The 23,817-nt window shown below is 44.0% G+C and overlaps 2 protein-coding genes across 3 annotated transcripts; both read right to left on the bottom strand.

Moving 5' to 3' along the window:
• Positions 1 to 1,308: 1,308 nt before the first annotated feature.
• LOC308324831 (cyclin-dependent kinase 5 activator 1-like) lies at positions 1,309 to 4,515 on the bottom strand (the record flags this gene model as incomplete). The annotated part of the gene is made up of 3 exons (XM_080777138.1): positions 1,309 to 1,806; positions 3,177 to 3,536; positions 4,300 to 4,515. 3 exons carry the CDS (start codon positions 4,513 to 4,515, stop codon positions 1,309 to 1,311), a joined length of 1,074 nt encoding a protein of 357 aa, XP_080633264.1.
• Positions 4,516 to 11,648: 7,133 nt separating this feature from the next.
• LOC308323187 (26S proteasome non-ATPase regulatory subunit 11-like) lies at positions 11,649 to 23,242 on the bottom strand. 2 transcript variants are annotated; one of them, XM_080774855.1, is made up of 13 exons: positions 23,116 to 23,242; positions 22,005 to 22,106; positions 19,973 to 20,169; positions 19,044 to 19,101; positions 18,518 to 18,712; positions 18,100 to 18,244; positions 17,803 to 17,863; positions 17,608 to 17,670; positions 16,602 to 16,727; positions 14,714 to 14,749; positions 14,364 to 14,415; positions 13,710 to 13,862; positions 11,649 to 13,055 (listed from the first exon to the last, which is right to left on the bottom strand). In XM_080774855.1, exons 1-12 carry the CDS (start codon positions 23,204 to 23,206, stop codon positions 13,720 to 13,722), a joined length of 1,269 nt encoding a protein of 422 aa, XP_080630981.1. In that variant the 5' UTR covers positions 23,207 to 23,242; the 3' UTR covers positions 11,649 to 13,055; positions 13,710 to 13,719. The 2 variants fall into 2 exon arrangements, with proteins under 2 accessions (XP_080630981.1, XP_080630980.1); XM_080774854.1 differs by having other exon boundaries at positions 11,652 to 13,055; positions 13,720 to 13,862.
• Positions 23,243 to 23,817: the final 575 nt, after the last annotated feature.

The raw sequence follows: 23,817 nt of genomic DNA, 5'->3' as shown, positions 1-23,817 counted from the left end.
TATTTTCCACAAATATATACATGAGCAGCTTACAGCGGTGTCATCTGGCATGTGGGACTCACCTTTGGTTGCTTTTGTTTTGTATGACACAAAGATTCAGAACAGGTCAGAGTGAAGCACGACGTATCGCCCCCTGGCAAACACTTAAACAATTAGGGTCACGTCTATTTCAACGAATCCTGTTAGCAGCCTCATTTTATAAGCCCTGTGGGGCTGGGCAGCTGATATAAACAAGGAATCTAATCTAGCCCTGTATTGTCAAGAAATCTAATAATCATTCTCATCCTCAATGTATTATTATCCCCTAATGAGCCAAGTGGGGGCCAGGTGTTTGACAGCAGCAAGTGGTCTCTGGTCGTGGGAATCTAATCAGGTTCTGATCAGGTCAGATAAGGGGGCCGGAGGTTTGGCTGTGTACAAGGATCTGATTTGGCACTGGTCTGGGGTTTGGAAAATGTGCTAACTACCAATCCCCATGTGTAGTTGCTGCCTATGTGAGCAATGCATGTATGGGAGATCATGAGCTGTCTCTGTCACCTAAGTGCTCCTTCATTTAAAAAAAAGTGCTGCATCACCCTGATGAAGGCAGTTGTGCCGCAACGGATAGGCGCATTTTAGCTCTTGCAATGCATTAGCCACTTTAAGTTAAAGGCATTGTTTTTGCCATGGACTCTTCTTATTTGCATTGTAAATGCCATGTTTAAATTCCAACCACTTGCACTTCATCGTCAGACTACTCACTACTGCTATTATCTTTTGGTTTATATTGTTAAGTGTATAGGGGTGTGCTGGTATCTCTCTACTCTATCTCTCGATCGAAATAAAGCAACAACTAAACATTGTGAATAGGGTAAGAAATGCCAGACAGCACCGCTGCTTCACTGTAGTTCTACACTCCATCTGTATACTCATTTGACTCCATCCCTCCACCCTCTCTATACCTTTCCCTCATCCATTCACCTCCACCATCCCCTCCACCCTTAAGGTGCTTTCAGACGGGCATCGATTAACGCAGACGTTGTCGCCTGGATCAACGACAGGTCTGCTCGAGATGGGGGCGCGTCAGCGCAAGCGTAAACCTGGACCTGGATTCTAAACAGAATCCAGGTCTGGTCAGTCGCGGCGTGTGCACGTAACGAGCATGTGTGTGACAATTTCATAAATACGCTTGCGTTGTCGCCCCTCGACTTCTCTGCGTGTGCAGAAAAAAAACGCAGGTCTCATTGAAAATAAGTTACTAGAAGGCACGTTAATCGCTGCCCCTTTGAAAGGACCTCCCCCCCCCCCCCCCCCCCCCCCCTCGACCTCCTATCGGTCCAGGCCAATGAGGAGACGAGTCTTCTCCTCCTCCCGCTTGCAGCTCTCGTTCTTCAGGTCGGCGAACACCTGCGTGAAGTAGTGCGGGTCGGTGTTGATCCGCAGCATCTTGCCGCTCATGCGGTCGATGATCTCCAGGCAGCGGTCCCAGAAGGCCTCCTTCTTCTCGGCCTCCACCAGGAAGGGCTTGAGCGGGTAGGAGATCTCGTTGCCCATGTAGGAGTACGAGAGGTAGAGGCAGGTGAGCAGCGCGGCCTGCAGCTCGCGCTCCGACGCCAGCTCCGACGAGACCACGTCGCGGCACAGCATGTAGAGGAAGACCACGTTGGCGGGCGTGATGAAGCCCTGGTCCTGCCAGCCCTGCAGCAGCAGGGAGCGGTCCACGCTGCGCAGCCACAGCACGGGGTCGGTGGGCGACAGGCGCTTCAGGCGGTAGCAGCGGCGGCACAGGAACTCGCCCAGGCTGCGCATCAGCTCGCTGGTCGACGCCTGCGGCGTGTGTGTGGGGGAAACACAATGAGGTACATTTAACATTTAAAACTCTAGTTACTATAGTGTGGGGGGGGGGGTATTAGAGAAAGGGACAAACGGGGGTGGCAAGATGGATGATGATGAGAATCTATGCTCCACAACTTAACGACAACTAACGAAACAAAAAACAAAAAACAACATAAAACTAAAAAAGGAAAAGAAAAACGATAGCTAACTGAAACTGTATTGTGTGTTTACAAAACGAACTAAAAGTAACTGAAATGATAGACAAAATGCCCTTAGTTTTCGTTTTTGTCAATTTATTTATAAGCTTCATTAATCTGTAACTGAATATTCACTGAATAAATGTTATATTTTCTTGAGTTTTATTACACAATCCTTACTCTGGCCCTTTTCAACCCTGCACATGACTTATTTGTCAGGTGCAGGATTGAAAAGGGCAGAAAAAACTAAACTAAACTAAAACTAAGCGTTAAACTAAAGAACTAACTAAAAATAAGTATAGAAAAAAGTCAAAACGAACAAAAACTAAAGAAAAATCCAAAACCAATAATTATGCATTAAGGTGAGTGGTTAAATGGATGATTAGATGGAGAGCAGGAGGGAATAAAAGGGAGAAAGGAGAGGAGGGGGTCCAACGATTTAGTTTTATTATTTTGTGAACTAAATGGTGACTAAGAAGGTTGCTACGGGTTCTATAATCAGAGCCTGTGTTTTCATTCTACAATAATAACGCCACCCTATGATAGAATGGGTTTAGATCAATATTCAATATGTGTTGCAGCGGGTCAGAACACCATTAGCGATGCTCAGGTTGAGTGTGAAAGAGGAATGCAGGGTCCAGGGACCATAGCTATTTTTGGTGATCTAATGATTTCTCTTGAGGGCTGAGGGAGGGCTATTGCTCAAGTTTGGAGGTTTCCCTGTTCCTTTTATATTGGATTGGAGGAAGGCAGCCCAATGTGTATAGGCACTGCAGTGGAGGATACACATAATCAATCACGACCCGTCCGCCAAGACCAAACAAAAAATGCATAAATTAACAAAAGAAACAGAAAATGGTATAGACCAGTGGTTCTCAAACGTTTTAGCCTGTATGTCACCCAAAACAGAAATAACATATTTGCTCAGATCTACAAGATCACAACACGTCGCTTCGCACCATGTTGTGAGCTTGCAGATTGGCTATTTTCACTATACTTCTTAAATATTTGTTCGAATTTATGGAATTTCTTAGATTTTTCTTTTATTATTACATTACTGAAAAAAATAATTGAATTTGTTTTTAATTTTTAATTTAATTTTTTAGCTCTTTCGGGTTTTTTGGTTTGGTATAGACTGCATTTTCTTTTTTACAACCACATTACCTGGACAATGACGCGCTTGGGCGTGCCGGCCGTGTTGGAGGACGGCTGGAGCCCCGAGCCCGTCAGGGAGTTCTTTTTCCCCACGACGGAGGCGACGTGCGTGGCCACGTTGGCCAGGGTCTTGGAGGTGGGCAGGTGGGAGGAGGTAGTGGTGGTGGTGTTTCCATTGTGGTGCTCCCGGGTGGTGGAGGAGGTGGTGGTGGTGTAGGACGAGAGGTTGGCACAGGACTGGGACTTCTTCAGCTTCAGGCTGTCGGCGGAGGACGCCTCGGAGGCCGCCGTGACCACGTGATGTCCGTCCTGCGGGCTCCCCTTGCCTCCCCCAGCATCCCCTCCCTCCGACGGTAGCTTCTTGGAGCCCTTTGGAGAACAGAATGGAACCCGGAAGCCATTATAACTATATATTTGAGCCACAGACCATGCACCATTTGATGACATTTCACCTTTCAGACCGAAAACATAGAATATTTTGTTGTCGTTGGATAAGATTTTGTCCACAATTCCATGCTGTGTTGCGGTGGCACCATAGGAGAGACAACAGGCAAACGTTGACAACGTAGACAACAGGCATAACAATTATTCTACATTCTCTAATTGTGTAGACTTGATGAATGCAGAGTTAACCTTACGGGTCCATTTGGTTTCATTTTATGCTCTCAAGAGTTAAAGATCTATAAGGGTCCATTTGGTTAACAACTCCTGCATCATTTAGCTGGGGGAGCACCTGCCACCCCCTCAAGGACCACTGGTGGTCCCGGGGCCACTGGTTGTGAACAATGTGCATTATAGTATAGTTCAATAACTGCAAATGATATGATGTCATGTTGTAATGCTTATTCAACGTTCTGCTAGTGAGAAGCCTGTCTATCTGGAAACATGCTGAACCCCTTATCCCTAAACTATACCTTGCCTTTTTCTTTTACATTTTTGAATAGCCAATCTACAAGCTCACAACATGTCGATGTAGACACGTTGTAAAAGGCAAAGTAGAGTTTAGGGATAAGGGGTTTAGCAGGGGCGAAAATAGAGCCTGAATTTGGGCCCATTTCTTCAAGTTAGCCTATAGGAATATATCTCAGCTCGTGTACAGGAAAGAACTCTCGTTTAAAATATGCCACCTCACCTTCCTCTTGGCCGACACGGCCACGATGCGCTTCCACGGCAGGACGCTGATGATGGACGGGCGCTTGAGGCCCTTGGCGGCGGCGGCCGTGGCGCTGGCGCTGTCCTTGGCATTCTTGCTGTTCTGGACGGCCGTGTAGTGTCCCACGGTGGCCGGGCCGTCCTCCAACAGGGCCGCCTTGCGGTAGCTGGGCGACAGAGACAGCACCGTACCCATGGTGGCGCTCCCCGGTGGTGTGTGTGTGTGTGTGTGTGTGTGTGTGTGTGTGTGTGTGTGTGTGTGTGTGCGGGGGACGAAGGGTGGGATGGTGAAAGGATGAGGTGGTGCGTGGATGGGGGCGCAGGTGGCTAGTGGCTCTTTGATTTATCAAAAGCAGACAGTGTTTGAGGAAAAACACTCAAACTTAACCTGTGGGGAAAATAAAAGAAAGAGGGTCAAATTTAACGTAACACACAATAGAACTTTTGCCTTTTAATTGAAACTATACAGAATATCTTCGCATGTCTAATGTAAACAACTGGGATAGATTGTTGCTGTCCACTGAGTTATTCTACAACAGGACATTTGAATTAGAAATGAAGAATACTCTGTCTCTGTTATACCAACAAGCATATCACATGCTTGTTGCCCCTTTTTGAGGGGTGCTAGCTGCCCCTCCTATATACAGGTTTAATGTTTGTTTTAAAAACGCCATTGACAATGAATTACATCATCTTGTCCCTAACACAAACATTAAATACCGTTTGTTTTACATCATCATTACATCACCTAATCATATAGCAACATGAGTTAGACTTTAATATATTAGCGCCCCTCACTTCACACGGTGTGATTTTTTTTTAAATCTCTTCGTTGTATACCTTCTTATTTACTGTCTACACTTACTCTTTTGGGGATTGGGTGGGAGGGTTTGTGTTTGTTTGTTTTTCACAAAACTTTCTATTTTCTATTTCTATCACTGATCGCTTATACCTTAAAATGACATAGGCTATTGCAGAACAGACAATTTTGCTCACAATGCCCATTGCCAAAATTATACATTAGAAGTGATGCCACATGACTACCAAGGGTATATGTTTTCCATTCTATGTATTATGATTGATGAAAAACTGAAGTTTGTCAAAAGCTAATATCATCCAGCCTAAAGCAATTCCTTACATTCCTTCACAGCTGCTGTGGGAGCAGGGGTTTAAATCTTTGAACAGGCAGCTTAGAAAGTAGGTTGCTGCTTTGTTGTCATATACGGCCCAGATAGAACATGTTTGATGCTCTCTACAGGTACATGATACTGTTCGGAGTTTAGTTAAAACATATATCTTAAGCACTGCTTAACCAAAGCAAGCCCAACACTGTTTTCACCTCCAACGGACATTCTAACGCGTCTGTCCTTTATGGCTTCCTCTACTACTGTGCAGCTTGTTGTTCATCAACACCACCACGGTGAAAACGGGCCCCCCTCTCGCCACTCAACCGTGTTCACTTCCACATTATATAAGGACCAAGATAAGGCCATAGAGGCATGAGAAAGAAATGTGCGCAAGCATCCATCTTAGCTTCAAAATGGAAGCCTTGAACGAAAACACCACCCCCCTTCAACACACGGCAGCTTCCAAAATATTAATTAATATGGGCCTGGAAGCTCTATACCCTACAGCCGAGACCTATAACTACACCGCTAACGAGTATGATTCATAGCTGCTGTTAGGCTTTCGCAAAGGCTGGTTTCATATCTTCATTCGATAGGATAATTATTCATACTCAGCCATACACTGCTGTGGTAAATGCCAAATAGGAAATATATAGGATATGTGGTTTTCGACTTTAATATAGCTATTGATCAAAGCAAACCCTTATATGATTTAGGGGTGGGGGGGCTTTTTATTATAATAAGCAATAATGATACAGGTTGACACAAAACAACAGTCCACGCTTGGTGGAGTCTTTATACCTTTAAGTTAATCAATTCATTTTTATCATTCTTTTTCAAATTCATGTATAGGCTACAATTGCATCTTGATCTCATTTGCATGCTGCTGGTGCTGGCATGCAAATGTGATCCTAATGTGATCTGTTATTGCTGATTCTCTCACCATGCAGTCACCGATCCCTCTGACACAAGCTTGGGGAGCTGTCCAAGGTGCTGGGCGTGAGACCACGGTTTGCTCCGGTATATATATATATATAGCCGTCCAGAGGAAAGCACACATATGATGAGGTTCAGTCCTTCCTTCTTGGCGTCAAGCTTTCATTTAAGAATGGTGAGAGTATCTCGCTCGTCGACGAGAATACGGATGCAGTACAGACGCGAAATGTGCGAGCCTCGCAGTGAGTGGGAGGACGTCTTCCATTGAGAAATTAAACATCTAGAGCCCACTATCTGTGTCACGGCTGGTAATAATGCACCGGGTGATGACAGCACAGGTGAGTGAGTCCCCCCACCACCTCAAGCAGGAACAGAACGACTATAAATCAACAGAAAGGGGGTGGGAATGGGAGACGGAGGGGAAAATGGCTACTACGAGTTCCAAAAATAGACGGCAGCTTATGGTAAGCAAAGCTGCGAAAGAGAGAAAAAAAAATCTCGTCGTTTTGATGCGGGCATCTGCAGTTATTCGGGTTGGTTGTGAGAGCTAAAAGAAGCGCCGTGATTGGTCGACGCGCGGATGCTGTTGCTGCTCCTCCGTCGCCGTCGCAACCGCTTCGCTCAAGAACGGAAGCGTTGCGATCCCATCTCTCATGGGAAGGTGGTTGCTTTGTGATTGGCTGGATGGTTGTCGAGGCAACCGTTGACTATCGACGGCGTTGTACACCCCAGGAATGCAGAAAGTGTGTGACAGAATAATTTCATACAGGCATAGCTATTGTGTTGACAAATGCACATCAAACGTTTCAAGGGGGCAGCTTTGTCTAAATTCATAATTGCCCATACAATGTGGCCAGGGACCAGGGTCGCTATCATTGAAAAAATATTTTATCTGAGATCTTTGAAAATGTTTAACAAAGTGTACAGTTTTGGAGTGCCTTTATCCTAATCTCATCCAGATCATCTCATCCGTATAGGCTATTATTAGGTCAAACTTTTTTTCTTTTTTTTTTACCTTTCCCGCAAAATATCTAAACTAAGTAAAAGAAGAGGTAAAACTAAAAACCAACGTTTGCCTACAACCCGATAGCCAATCAGAGTGTGACCGTGTATCCCTCTGGTGTATGGGATCTTTCTGAATTCTGAGTACTATCCTCATTGATCCATTGGATGCCGAGATGCCTCGACCTATCAGAAGGCGCGCTGTCCGTGGTGCTGAATTCACCAGGCCTGATGCGTTCAGTGTGAACACTGGTTGGCATCGGGCATGCATTCTACACAAAAACACAGAGTGTTTATTTATCTCCGAGACCACTGGTCTAGTTGAATTGCATTTTGGTACACAATTACAAAGGGACAAATGAACACAAAGGATTTTACTGTGTAGGCACGTGTGGATGATCTCCAGATGGTAGAGCTTGTGAATAATTTGTGAACTTCTATTTTTGTGTCATTTCCATGTTGAAACAAGCTGCAAGACAGATATAATCTGATACAAGCTACTGCTTGGCTGGGTATGCAGTCCTCCTGAACAAGCCATAGACTGCCAAGTTTAAGAATCACTTCGTACAAATAGGTTAGTATATAACATATTTAGAGTATCTTTCTGTGGTGTTAAGATCACATCTGTTGTAAACAAGTGTAATGCTTTAGCATGGTGTCGTCCACAGTAACAGTTTTTGTATTGACTGTGAATACAAATTTCAATCAATCACTCATCTCACATTAATATAGTGGACGTTTTGGCTGTAAAAACATGCACTAAGCCTATAAGTTTGTATGTTAGAGTGGGATCCCATGGAGTGGAGCCCCCCAGCCCATGGTCTCCCTCAGGTTGGAAGCTCAAAACAAGAGTCAACAGCAGAATATTGTATGGCATTCTTCATGGGAGCAACCCATATACTCAGCTGTGTTGCTCATCCCACAAATGCATGTTCCTTACAAATGGGGCCGTTTAAAAGAGAAATAAACAGGCCTTCCGAAATTAACGTCGTTGTTAGGCAATGGTTGATGTCAGCGCAAAATGTTGCTTCTGTTAGGGGGGGGGGGGGGGGGGGGTTGTGTGTGACTTGACCAGACCTTGCTCTGGTCTTGATCATCTGTCAAAAATCTGGGTGTTACTCTCGACAGCAACCGCACTGTATAGACCAGTAAGACTGGCGCTTTGGCATGGGGGGTCAGATCAACATGGATATTAGATATCACAATATAGAACTTATTTTAACCAAAGAAAATCACTTGTCTTACCCTCTTTAACTCGTTTTGCTTGGAGCACCCCTGGAACACAGGGTTCTACCACTGTTGGAACCCTGGGGGACGACAGTCAACCATATAAGGTTTAAGTCACAAAGAATACAAAATCACTAAGTCCAAACAGAACTGTGTTCTGTTTGCACTATTTACATTTTAAAAGGGTAAGGGGATGTGCCATGGAAGTGTAATCTAATAATAAATTAAATTGTCCACGATTAGTTGACTATACTGACAACAGTGTGGTTCCAGTAGTTGCCTAGTCGATTAGTTGAAGCCCCTAGTGCGTGTGTGTGTGTGTGCGTGTGTACATGCATGTGTGCGTTGGTGCCCGTGTGTGTGCACGTGCGTACATGCATGTGTGCGTTGGTGCCCATGTGTGTGCGTACATGCATGTGTGCGTTGGTGCCTGTGTGTGTGCACGTGTGTGCGTGCGTACATGCATGTGTGCGTTGGTGCCCACGTGTGTGCGCGTACATGCATGTGTGCGTTGGTGCCCACGTGTGCGTGCGTACATGCATGTGTGTGTTGGTGCCCACGTGTGCGTGCCAGTGTGGCATCACTTGTCCTGAAGCAGAGCCCCTCCTGTGCTCAGCTTTGTGTATGAGCACGGAATGTGCTCAGCCGATTGGCTGAGCACGGAATGTGATGTATGATATTAAGAGCGGCCCTCACTTCACACGAGGGTGATTTTTGATAGATGAATAGGTGAAGTATATAAAATAGGGTTAAAGTGATCAGACCGTTCCTCATTTTGCTGGGGACTCCCTCAACGGACCCCAGGGGGTCCCCATAGCCCAGTTCGGGAGGCACTGATGCTCCATGAGTTGGGATATCAACAATGTAACATTGTCAGGGATGTTCAATTCAATATAATATATAATATATCTTTATCACAAAGTGGGGAGTGTTTGCCACAAAGTCAGTGTGATGTAACATCATGGTTGTTTACGCATATAGGCTTAATGGTGATGTTCCTATTCAAATGCAGAATAGACCCAAATGCTGCTATCGACCTCGGCTGAGAGCTGTTTGCTGTTAATCAAGGGCTATTTAGAAAAGATATTCTCTTATTAAAGGGCTAGAGACTTGCCCCTCGGGCCTGCCAATCCCAAACACGTGGAATACAAACGGCAAAGCCAGAATAGTTTGGTAACAATAGAAGCTACAGTAGGTCTATAAGCCCACATTTGGCTGCTTGTGAAAACCTTGCACATGAGAAGCCGTAGATCAGTGACTTAAAGTTGTAACTATTAGAACCCTGACTAGTTGCAGAAGAGATGGCTATAGGAATATTCTTCAAACGGTCTAGACTGGAAACCACACGAATCTGCCAATGCAAAATAAAAAACTAATAAAAATAAAATAGGCAGATGCCAGATTAGGCCTGGCACAGGTATGGTCTGCCTCCACTCGGTTGTGATTGGATTTTGCTGCCCCCTATGTTGTAGGGCTCAGTATAAAATGTGGGACGGCTTTTTCTTTTTATCAGCCCCTTAGAAATGCAGGTTCCTAATCCTAACGGAGATTCCAGATTAATAAAATATAGTCTGCCATGCCAGACCACACACAGACAGGGGTCAGACAAGATTGCACAAAACATACAAACTTCAGAAATACCCATCCAGCACAACCCATTGCCTCAATCACCTTAGAGATAAAGACCATGCTCATGGTTGAACAAACATCTAGTTATTCACGTTGATTCACTCTAAACCCAAACTGGGAAACCCATTCATGCATGTTTTTTGCCTCCATCTAGGCATACCACCTCCTTTTTCAGTTTTGGAGTGCCTTTATCCTAATCTCATGCAGGCCCGTATAGGCTATTATTAGGTCAAACACATACTGGCCATTGACTATCATTGCACGCGTTCACGTATGAAACAGCGGTCATGTGTCATTTCCCCAATAACATGAACATGCGCAATGCATAGTGCTGCCTCGATCTGCAATGCCACTTTTGCCACTATGTCCATTTCGCCTCAGGGTTTCCCCTCAGTGACGTCGATTATATTTATACTCAAGGCCTCAATTACACCTATACATCTAGCATACAACAATGTTGCATGGTAGATGTAAGCAAGTTGGAAGTGTCATGGCCGACCCAATGCATTTCCAATGGAAGTCACATGGTTTGAACATTTTTGTTTGATGCGGGGAAGGGGGGCACAACACAGCCATCAAACAAATGTATCAAACCATGTGACTTCCATTGGAAATGCATTGGGACACTTACATCTTGCATGCAACATTGTTGTATAGGTGTAATTGAGGCCTAAGCCCCAGACGCATGTTGGGTAAACAGAGAAACTTCCTCTACAAAACATTAGATCCATGTGATAAGTGAACTTTAAAGCACTGGTACTCAAACCTTTTCATGTCAAGGACCCCCAAATTGACGCCAATTAGCCCGAGGACCGCCATTGGAAAAGACATGCCAAGGACCCCCATGAGAGAAGATTTTTATGGCTCTAGCAGTGATTCTCAACCAATTTAATTTCAAGGACCCCTCAGTTTGACATGCATTAGTCTACGCCGGAACCCCATTTAATGGCATTTCTGGGACCCGCGATTTATATTGTAAAATCAATGTCAATTTAACTCCGTGTACAAATGGAACCAAATGGACCAGTTAGGGTCCATTTGGTTACAACCTATCATTTAGGAACTCCCTCAAAGGGACGGAGGCTTTTTTTTTAAAATTTATCAGCCCCTTAGAAATGCAGGTTCCTAATCCTGGGGACCCCACTTTGGGAACCACTGCTTTAAAGGACCATGAATATTTAAACTAAATAAAACCAATCAATTAGGCTAAAAGTGACAAAGGTAGTAAATATACTTAAGATATATGTTGTGGAAACAATGCAGACATGTCTGACATCAACCTACGGTGACAATGACACAACATGTGAAAACAGAAAACAAATACACCAGTATTACAAACATACTGCCATCAATCATACTGTATGACGTGGCTTAACATGTATGCTATTGAACATGCAAACATAAAACTTTCATGACCACGAAAATTCACACAACTTCAGATCTCCGATTTTCTCTTTTTTTTTATTAGCACTTGTCTTTCTCTATGTCACATGGTAAACCCCTCTAAATCAAATCCCCCAAACAGCACGGCTTGATTTAGTTTCAGCGAAAACCTGGCCTGGCCCGATGCATCTACACCACAAAGCATCTCACAATGCAAAGAGTCCCCTCCAGTCATGCCCTGTACAAACCGAGCATTAAAAAGCACTTTGTGTAAACGGCCAAGCCCTCAAGTCAGGGAGTGGCGCTTTTTACTCTGTTCTTTAGTGTTATATAAAAAAAGGTGAGTTGGGGTGAGCTGGGGGGGGGGCGGGGAGGGGAGTGGGCATAGTGTGACTACATCAGGCCTCGAATAGACAGTGGCGCTTGGCAACGTTATATACAAACTGGGAGTGAAGAGTTGCAGCGGCGGTGTCGGGGAGGTTGGGAGACACCGCGCACGCTAGTGAGGAAATGTAATCTCCCTGTGGCTTTCCTCAGGGCAGGGGACAGATCCCATCCGCTCCACACACACACAGGTACATGCATCCACAGAATGCCCTTTGAGACACTTGGTATGTAGAAAGTTGATGTTTTGGGGGGGCTCCAAGTTCACGAGGAATGAGGACGCTGATGGGGTAGGGGGTTCTCTGTACGTGGGAGGGGGCAGAGTCAGTGCTTCTCATCCATGTTGAAATGGTATAAGTAAAAGAGGGACATGTTAAGAACAAGATCAAAAGGAGATTGGCGATTGGCGAAACAAAACCGAACTGGAACAGAACCATCAAGGTGAGACACAAAAACAGACTCAACCTCTCAAACCTCCTGCCATTACAATTACAACAGACAAAACTTACGTTTGTTTCTTTGTAGTTTTTATCATACATGTATGTATAAGTACTGTATATGTATTCATTGATATTTTACAAGGATCCCTGATGGCCAGTGCAGACAAAAACCGAAACAGAGAGAAGAGGGCCCAGTTCCATTGGACAACCAGTGTGTCAAGAAAGATAGGTGGAGAGAGGCGCAGTGACTGGACTTGTCCACAGGGGGGCACAGTTTTGTTTTGTTTTTTCAGATCAAACACCCTCATCTGAAGGAAAGAAGGAAGGACTGAAAAGAGGGAAGGAGAGTATGAGGGAGGAGGAGGAGGAGGAATGGGAACAGAGGAGAGCAAGCAGCCGAGCCTGTCAGTCTGTGGTAACGTTGGTCTGTTTTTGTTTTGTTTTTTCCTTCAGTTAGTTTATTTGCTTGCTGGGTTGTTGAAAGTTCAAACTCCTCCTCTTCATCTCTCCCTCTTCCACCCTTCTCATCCCAAAAGTGAAGTGCGTGTTCAACAGAAGTCTGACAGGCCGACGTCACTCCGGACAGGGAGACAGATGGTCAACAATGTCTACAAGGGAAAAATTAACAAAAACAAATCTCAAATGTTGAAGGAAATGCACCAGGATTTAGACATCGTTGTCACTTTGGCCATTCAACTAATCGTACATTAAGAAGACTAAAATGAGCATATATCTGTATCGACAAGTTAGTCTCTGCTTCACAGAAGGTGCTTTATGAATACTATGTTTAAAGCAGGGGTCAACGTAGCCCATTGCCCAATGGTCCTGGCGTGAAGATATTACAGTTTGACCACTAACCTCAGAGCTCTTTCCCCATTAGTCAATTAATTTGTGGTGCCAGTTTAATTTGTCACACCACAGGTTTATTAGAATTAACCCCAAAATATGTGTTAGTCTCATGATAACAGCATACATACAGTAGCCTACATGTGTTTTGCACCGTCACTTCAGCAAAGCAACCCCTGAGCAGCACTCCAAAATACTCTCCACATTCAGTTACGTTGCTGTGTGTTTGCCAATGTGTACAGTTACAAAACCCAATGTTGGAAATTAAAACGATGGTTGTTGATATTTACCACTTTTTTATTTTAGGAAGAAAATCCAGTACCGGACATACCAACCATACAACCTATAAATACATACGTTTGCTCATTCTGCAATCTGCATCAGATAAGATAATTAGTAAGGTGTTTTATCCCTACCAGGACTGACCTATGTGAGCTTCTTGGCTTTGTTGTAGAGAGAGTCGACCACTTTGCTCATGTTCTGAATGGTCTCCAGAGCGGCTTCGTATGTCTTGTCCACCAGTGGCTCATCAAAGATGATCAAAACACCTTCACCTTGGTCCAAAATACCTAGTTTCATTGAAGCAGTCAGAGAAATAACAATTAACAAAATAAGTAAAAGTCCATATTTCCATGGAGGGCATCGTCACAAGATGAATTTGGTTGTTGTTTCAATTATACAGGACAATGAGAATGGACAGTAAACAGACGAGTTGACGACAGGACATGCAACACAGGCTCCAAGCAGGAGTTAAATAAGGGATGTTGCATTGCAATATGGTTGGCAGAACTTGGCACACTATCCAGTCAGCTATGGTGCGCTATTAAGTCAGCGATGATGAAAGACGGTAAGATAAGGATAGAGGAATGGTGCTGTCAGGTACACTGAGTTGGGAATCGAACCCAGAACATCAAGGGTGATTTATACTTAGAAGTACGTGGGTCCCTGAAAATATCACAAGTGAACTTATGTAGATCAACTATTCTTTTGTGCGTGACATGGCAGTCATTAACCGGAGCCGAAGGAAAAGATTCCGAATAGATGGGATTCGACGTTTTACAGACACGTACCATGAAACTTCTCGTCCAGAATCATCTGTGACAATTTCCTCTCCACATCAGCCTGCCAAGCAGAGAAAGCACACACCTTAAGTCACCTTTATACACTACACAGTACATCATTCCTGCTGATGGTTCTATCTTAATTTAGTTGTTTCTTTTACCGAACATTTATTTTGCTAGTTCAGTTTTAGCATTAGAACCTTGCAAATATGTCATGTTGTTTAAGAATAGCTTGAATAGACTGGAATATGTCTGGAGATCTGCAAACATGTCGTTTCTGATAATTGGCAAATGGTAACTCAGTCACTGATAATCTATCAAACGCTCAAATTAATGGAAGAAATGGGTAACACCCTTACCTTAGACAGTTTGATGAGGATGGAAATGTGTTCCATCTGTTGGGCGGGACGGGGAGAAAAGAGGCGAGATATATCTTTATTGATCATGAAACAAAACTTATGTCAATGTAATGTACATCTGACCCACCATAATCAAAAGGATAACGCAAAAGAGCTTCCTGCTCGTTTGAGACGTTTGACGTGACAGTCTCTTCAGTAAGCGGATGTTCGTTTTAAAATGGGTCAGAGTGGCTCCGGGGCAAGGGCCGCTTCTCGCCGTGCGCCACATGTTGGAGCATGGCCGGTCACACGGACAGAGACAGAGACACATGTTGGAGCATGGCCGGTCACACGGACAGAGACAGAGACACACGCTGCGCGTTCCGGACATGCAGCAAAATTAGAGGTGCTCCGATAAGGGGGTTTTTTTTGGGACCGATCCCTACCACAGAAAATTTGAATATTTCCAAAATGATTATATGTCAAAACTGTTCCTGTGTGTGGTGAAGAAGGGGAGAATAGAATGTATTAAGTCTGTCACAAAGATGCAAAACAATATTATACTATACCTCTGATTGACTTTTAGAACACTTAAATGGTATAAAAGATCGGTTTCTCAAGATTGGGTAAATTGCCGATCACCGATGGGAGTCTTTTTTGTGAGTGAAAATCGGCCCATCACCACACCAATCTATCGGAAAGCAAAATACTTAAAAATGTATCATTACTTTTTGCTGCTGAGCGGAGAATGGAGCGACCGGTGCGCAAATAAAGGTGAGCGACGGAGCCGCGGGGAATCAACGTGAGCAATTGAGCAAGCGAGACAACAGCCCGCCTGGAGAAAGAACCGGCGCTTCACCCTGCTCCGCAATGCTCATATGCTCTGCACCCAACCCATAATGCTTTATTCACCATGCAACCATATAAAACAATGCAGCCAAGGACGCAATCAGAACAGACTTGAGCCCTGTGAGACACACCAGAGCGAGGCACCAGCAGTGTGGTGCAATTGCATACGGATAGGATTGGAATCGTAATTCATGCCCGATGAGTCGGACACTTGTTCACTTTACCCAACTCGTCACTGCAGTAAGACCTGCGTGCGAGAATGCATGCATTTTACAACACAGTCCCTTTCAATGCTAACACCCATATAGTTGTACTGGGTGCCCAATAATGTGTTTCTGGCAGAGAGACGGAGAAGGAGAGAGCGAGCAGGGGATCAGAGATGGACAGAAACTGTGGTCACCTGGCCCCGGCAGGCTGGCGTAGCCGCCTGGGCACCTAGGCTGCTAATCCAGCCTGACAGAGTGTCTCGGGTTCGAGTACCGATCCCGACGACCTTTGCTGCATGTCAACCCTTCCCTGTCAAACTACCGTGCACCTAATACCTATCAATAAAAGGCATAAAAAAGCCCCAAAAAACATTAATTAAAAAAAAGATAAACTGTGGTCACCTACAGTTTTAAGTTGTTAAACTTTACACTTCACAGAAACAGAGATGGATAGCTCACAAGCTTAGTATTATATAAACATCGCTGTGTTGTCGTGGGAATGCGTCACATTGCAATTGCTGAATTTGTTCATAATGTAGCATCATAAAATAGAAAGCAGCGATGGTTGGTTTAATGCATCCTTTCTTAAAAGTAAGCGTCAAGAGACGCAGGATGCAGACCGCTCAGTATCTCTGAAGAACACAATCCCCTCCCGGCTTCCCACCTGCCAACACCTATACAATATAGTGTTTGATGGGCAAGTCATTTAACCCTTTGTGACCCAAATACACTCTGCCGAGAGGGACGTTTCTATTCCATTTCATGATTTGACTCCTGTTTTATTGTCCTGAAGCTCTTTGATTGTAGGCTGCAAAATCACTGAATGGATAAAGATATGTTATCACGAATAATACCTGGATTCTGGAGAAGGGCTCTATGACTCTGATTAGGTTCTGTTCCAACAGCTTGTCGTAGAGTTGTCGTAAGTGTGTGCTGATGATGGGGTCGTCCTTCAGCTCTACTTTGTACTCAGTTAGCGCCTGGAGAGAGAGAGAGAGAGAGACGAGCTGGATTAACACATTAAAGCGCAAATAACATGCATTTTAAAACTGCTTTTAATATTTATTAATCATATTGTCTATGTCCCTCAAAGTTATTTATAATGGTTTGAGCCTCAATCACCACTCTGATATAACCAGGCCTTGTCAATTCTTTCCGGACTTGAAACTGAAAGCAGTTTTAGCTGCAGTACCACACTGTCCTGAGGTGGAGAGGGTGCTGATATGCAGATTATTTAATATTTGAGTCATTATAATACTCATGCTAGATAAAACAGGCTTGTTTCCATTCCATGCCAGCTTGGAAAATCAACAATGGTGGACATTGTAAACAAAGTGGAAATGCAAATTTGCAACTGAAGACTGAAGAAAAGGAGGAATTATACAAAGTAGGGTGACATTGATGACATCACGATGAGGCCAAAATCAGTCGAGCTGTTTCTGAGAACAATTTCCATTAAAACACCCATATGACATGAAGGCCTGATTGTTCAAAATTGGTTATTTGTGGGGATAGAAAACACACATGGGAGCCCCAAAAACACAAAAGAAATTGAAAAAGTTGAATTTTATGTTATAGGTCCTTTAAGACCTGATTCTACAAATGCCTTCTGATCAGTTCTGCCAAGGACCCCCAAAATTGATATATATTTGGCCGCAGACCCCACATCTAAATAGAAAACGCACCGCCACTCCGACTACGTGGCTTCCGTGTGTGTTTGGCTTAGTACTACTTCTTACGCCTAGCTGTATCTTTTTTTTCTGTATGTGTCCTGTGCTTCATAACTGCAGTTCTGCCGTGACAATTTAATTACTCAAAAACGTGTACACAGATGATCTGATATGAACTCTGAACACTCACCTTTTCAAAGTCTGCCAGCGACCTGTTCTTGCTGGCTTGTGCCACAGATTTCAACGAGTCTGTCTGCAAGGAAGACAAAGGAGAGATGTTTACAACGGCTTGTTGTGAGTCATGTTGACAGATCAACAGTACCCACGTCTTGTAATAAATACGTTAAACATTTTTAAAGATGTAAGCGTCTGTGAGCCGACATACCTCTCGTCCTGCGTGCCGAAGAGCTAGTTTCCCACTGGTCAGATTCTGGACGTCTTCTGGCCTGAAAGAAGAGGAAAAAAAGCTAAATTACACAGCAATCACTGTACTAGCCAATAAAGGAAAAAGGCACTAACAGATGTATTGTGTTATAAACCAATTTACATTACTGCTACTAATAATATACTATCAACTTCTTTAACAAGAATAGAAAAGCAGAATAGTAACCAAGCATGTTTCTATATAACAAATTAAGCATGGATTTGCAGAGTAGTTTTTGCACAATAGTGTATATCTTACAAATTAAGCATGATTTTGCAGAGCAGCATGTATTTGAGCGAAGTGATGGCTTTGGGGTGGTCAACAGAATCGTAGCCCTCGAAGGCTTCATAGAAGTACGAGTAGGCCGTCTTCCAATCCTTCTCCTCTGCTGCATGGATGATCCCTGGAAATCACACAGTTACACATCGTACTACGTGGACACACATAGAGGAGCATGTCAACACTTTCACACACACTCACAGCCCTGTACCTGACTGGATGTCCAGTAACACTTTCACACTCACAGCCCTGTACCTGACTGCATGTCCAGTAACACTTTCACACACTCACAGCCCTGTACCTGACTGCATGTCCAGTAACACTTTCACACACGCTCACAGCCCTGTACCTCACTGCATGTCCAGTAACACTTTCACACACACTCTCAGCCCTGTACCTGACTGCATGTCCAGTGCGGCCTGTAGTTTGGGCGGGCAGTAGATGGAATTGGCGGTGGTCCTGGCGGAAGTGAGGGCGGCGCGGGACTTGGGCAGGTTGCTGAGGCCATGGTATGTCTTACTCTCCAACAGCTGAACCTCCACCAGCAGAGCCTTGTCATCCATCTTCTTCAGCTCCTGCAGCAGCTGGGATTCTGGAATAATGGTTTAAAATAATATATAACTTGAATGAACAGAATGGTCACACGTTTTATTGCCACAACAAAAGTTAAGATGTCCCGGTGTCCTTCAGCAAGTCACCAAAGTGCTACCTGCTCACACTGGAATTTATAGGTCAATCTGGCACCAAACGCTATGCAACGGGGTATAGATATAAATATGGTTTTGACACTGCCAGCTGCCATTGTTATAGTTTGTGAGTGAAATTAGCAACAGCAACTTAGGACTGAAAGCTAAGGACATAATTGTGGCTCTAGCAGAAACTTGCACGACACCAAACATCCTATTAGAACTCCAGACACTCACCTAGCTGTAGAGCTTCCTGGTAGAGCTTTGTGTCAAAGTACAGCGAGATGAGACGGGCCTGGGTGGGACACAGGAAATATGACTTATATGACTCTTTGCATTTATTTCAAATATAGCTGTAAAATCATCCTGTCACAGAATATCCTTTAACCATTGATATCTCTCCTCCAAACAAAGTTTCTGGTTCTACATTTAATTACCTGTAATCACTTTATATGGCACTTTCTTAACAAAAGTGCTTACTAAATGGCAAATGAGGAACATAGTAAAACAGATAAAATAGGATTAACTAATTTAAAAAAATAATACAATGAAAGATTAAGTTAAATGGAATGACTATATATTTCTTATTATTATTATTTAACTAAATTATTTGATTTGAGAGATAACTGACAATAATTATAGAATAATGCCATGTACTTCAGCTTTAAGTTCAAATTTGAATCAAAGATTATTTCAAGGTTCCTGGCAGAGGACATGATATCACTTGCCAATAAGTCAAGGCTCTCACAAATGCCCAGCGCTGGATTTTAGGTCAATTAGGGGCCAAATTGTATAACCTCAAATCAGTTGGAGAACGTTTTGAGACATCTAGCAATTCATTTCAGCAAAGCTGTCTTTAGAGTAACAAGGCAGTAATCTACATAACAATGATCTGGGGAAGAATGGACTGTAGTAACTGTACATGCAAATATAATAGTAAATGGTAAACGGTGCATTTATATAGCGCTTTGGATAAAAGCGTTCGACACTAACTCTGGGGGCGCCCGGGATCGAACTGGGGAACCTTACGGCTCGCATCCGGCCGCTCTACCTGAGCCACTGCCGCCCCGGTACACTGAGAAGACATTCCTCACCTCTGAAGGAGGCCCTTACATGTTGGCCTACTCCACATACTCACAGCTCCTAAACCTCTCTCTACCACTCACCTCCAGTGCCTGTCTGAGGAAGGTCCTTTTCTCTGTCTTGGCCCACTCGATGCACTCCAGGCAGAGCTCCACCTCCTGGCCCGTGGCGGCCTCCATGTCCAGGAAGAGGTCCAGCAGCAGGCGCACCAGCCGCGCCGCCTTGGCCTTGGAGATGGAGTTGAGGAAGGGACGCACATACTTCAACAAACCACCGAGCTCTGGTGGTGGCGGGGATGACGCACGGATGCAAAGAGTGACGGAAGGACAGGAAGAGACCAAGTAGGGAGAGAGAAAGGGAGAGAGAGGGGATTAGAGCCTGGCCGCATTTTTGTGTCCGATACAGAGATTAGAGAGTCGAATATACACACACACACACACACACACAATCCCGTCAAATGTGATTATCAAACGCACATTATTTACATTTAATGACCTGTTGTTATCAAACACAACACATTGTATTGTATTAGTATTAGTATTTTAATATTACATAATTTTCCATCTGGCAAAGATTAGCTGCCTATGAAGTTGGGTCCTCCTTGAAAAACAACAACACAGTGGTCTGCTACAGGCAGCTAGGCTAAAGCTGCTAACAGGCAGCTATAGTGAGTCTGAGAGAAACTTAAAACTAAGTAAAAGAGAAGGGAGAAATATACGTTTGGCACGGGACTGGGAGTGATTAAGTTCTTAACCCTGCCGATGACGGATGGATATGCCGTATGAAAATACGTGGCAATGTGAGAACGTGGACGGCTTGTTACCATGGAAATGGATATATACAACCACTACGTAACATTGGTGAACTGTGGAGAGAGTGGGTGACTGACAGATTGTTTGTACAAGTACGTATAAATAGCCGATCTACAAGGTCAGCTTGTAGACTGGCTATACTGTATATATGCTTCCCTGCGCAGCGGATTGTGGATGGTGTGGATTAATAAATTGGATTAATGAATTAATGCGGTCAGATAACGGGGGGATTATTAATATGCACATGCGGATTTCGGGTGACAAAAAAGCTCATCCGCTGATCTCTAATACACGTTAAATAATAAGACTAATACAATTATTCTACTCAGTCTGTGTCTCATAGGAGGGCTGTGGGCAGTTCAGAAACCCATCCACCAGTGACATCATCGTTTCATCATATTTTTTTAAACAATATATATATTTTTTAAATATGAAAACGATGGCTTTCATTATTGCATAGCAACTTTTCAGGGATAGAAAGCCTGCAGCTTGGATTCCCCATCGATGTCGTCACTGCCCAAAGCCCTCTCATGAGACACAGACTGAGTAGAAAAACATTGTGTAATTTTATCATAAACATGAAGTTAAGTTGAAAAGTGGTCCTTTAATTGGTGAGAAGATGGAACCGGCTATTGAACCTTAACCCATTCTGAACGGGAACCCATTTTGAAACCCATATTGAAAAATAGCAGATCTACAAGCTCATAGCGCGCCACCGAGTGGCGCGCTACGAGCTTGTAGATCTGCTATTTTTGAAAAATCGAAGAACGACTGACATTTTTAGAATCTGATCTCAGGTCAGAATGGGTTAATGAGACCAGTGTGTGTCCAGTGGAAACCTCGTATGAATCTGATCTCAGGTCAGAATGGGTTAAACATGGACGGTTACCATAATTCGATTTAGGAACAAAACCTGAGCCAAGATTTGCATTGAAAGACTAAAGGAAGCCAAGCACCATGAGGCAAAACGCAATTGAAGCCCAAAACGGCACCTCATTTTCTGGTGATGAATCTTGCATAAATAATGTTTTACTGGAGCTCCAAGTCAAGCACTTAAGAGGTTGAACTTAGGAGAGTTCAACAAACTGACCAGACGTGTGTTGTTTATCAGTGGTTCTCTCGTGACCCCCCAAAGCAATCATATTTTAACCTGGGAGCCCCCAAAATGATAGTTGGACTGGGAACATGGGAGAGTTGGGGCATTCAATTTTGTTTGACTCTGTTCCATCATGTGGACCACTGGTTTATCACATCCTGTCGGTGCATGCCAGGGTCAGGTATAACCAATTGGTTGGTAAATTACCTGCAGCTTGTCCAGTCTGGGCCAGCAGACCCCCCAACTCCAAGATGCTCTGCTCTTTCACACGAACCGCCTCCTCATCACTTTCTTGGATGTCCCTTTTCACTACAAAACAAACAAGTGTTTTGTTTACCAGCTGGGCCTGAACAAATATGTTAATGAGTCTGTGATATTGCATGTCATGGTCTGAAACACAACTCAATCAACTGGATAACCAAAACCAAACACAAGGCCTCGAAACGTCACATTATATCTCATATCTCGAACTCATTCTCTGACATAACGGTTACATTTGGTGGGAAAAGGTCATGGTCAGTTGATGATAAATCATTTGTCATGCATCTCCTGAACTTGTCCGAGACTGAACGCGTAACTAAATCCAGGCTCCAGCCAATGAGTCACTCGGCTCAACTTGACGTGTGATCAGATTCAGATGTGATCATCTTCACGTCAGAATAAAAGTGCATTAAAGTAATCATTTTCTCCATTTGATTCCACCTCCCGTTTCTGTTTAACTCCCTATATCTAGATATATAGCCTAAAATCAAATATGTTAACGCTTTCAGTGAATGGCTATCAGCCAAGTGGCTGGCCCATGAGTGACTAAATATATTTAAAACTGTAAAATAATAAAATATACAATGATGACAACTACCTGTCCAACACGTTCACGTGGTTCTTGCCTAGTATGAACAAGGACGCGGCATCTATACTTGCTGCTAGTCGCCAATATTAATGACAGCCAAACAATACACGTTAATTTCATTGTCAATCGGCCTGGCAAGACAAGCGGATCTCTGCTAACGTTCCCCGCAAGCTAACGCTAACTAGCCAACTATCAACGAAAAGTTCGCGTCAAGTCAATGAATGGGCTAGGTTGTTAGCATTAGCTTAGCTTGCGCACCGGTACACGGCTGCTGACTCACTGTGGTAGCGAAGGAGACGGGCCAACACAGTAACACACGGGGCTAACTTATAGCCGCTAACAGAACAGGTTCCATGGCAAAACTGGCTAACTACCTCCGCTAACTCCACCGCAAATTGTACGTGTTTTAGACAGTGTCTTGGCGGCAAAGTAGTCTCTGTGGTGCGACGCGGTGCTGCCCACGCTTACCTATAGAATGTAAAATGTCAATGGAGGCATTCCGGTCTGTTCCCATAAGAGACTGTGCTCTTTGAAACTCAGCCACTGCCGCGGCTGCCATCTTTCCTGTCAGCCTGACTCCCTCTCCTCCTGTCCAGTCTTCCGTTCGCCGTCACGGGCACGGCAGGTCGATGGCGCCACCTGTCGCTATTTCGATGCCAACTGCGGCGCTACCACGCAGTGGTTCGCAAACTTTTGCACACACGAAATCAGAATTAAATTTGGTTCCCCAAATTTAGTATCAATCATTTTGCTGGGGACCCCCTGGAACTCCCTCATGGATTAGGACCCCCCAGTTTAAGAACCACTGCACACAGAACTGTTACTTGGGTGATAGCTACATCAGTTGAGAGAAAAATGAATTTGAGCTGATAAATATAAATTGTCATCCAAGTTCATGTAACATTAGATAGAAATATAGCACATGTAGGACACGTTGGGAAATAGCACACTGTGCAATGCAAACTAATAAGCAAGTGCGTTCCTGGTGGGCATTTCCAAACGCAGCCTTATTAAACATGACTTGAGGGAACCGTTTTGCTGTGACAACATAATCAGTTCCTAATATTTCTCATAAATCACCAGATTATAAAATGCATCACTGATTTAATGGCACATTTATAACACTGATTTAAGTATTTCCATTTTCATCAGAACGTCATGGACACAACA

The sequence above is a fragment of the Protomyctophum bolini genome, assembly GCF_963924005.1.
Source record: "Protomyctophum bolini genome assembly, chromosome: 11".
NCBI classification, from domain to species: Eukaryota; Metazoa; Chordata; class Actinopteri; order Myctophiformes; family Myctophidae; genus Protomyctophum; species Protomyctophum bolini.
The sequence above is the reverse complement of the archived record's forward strand: the minus strand, read 5'-3'. Positions and strand labels throughout refer to the sequence as shown.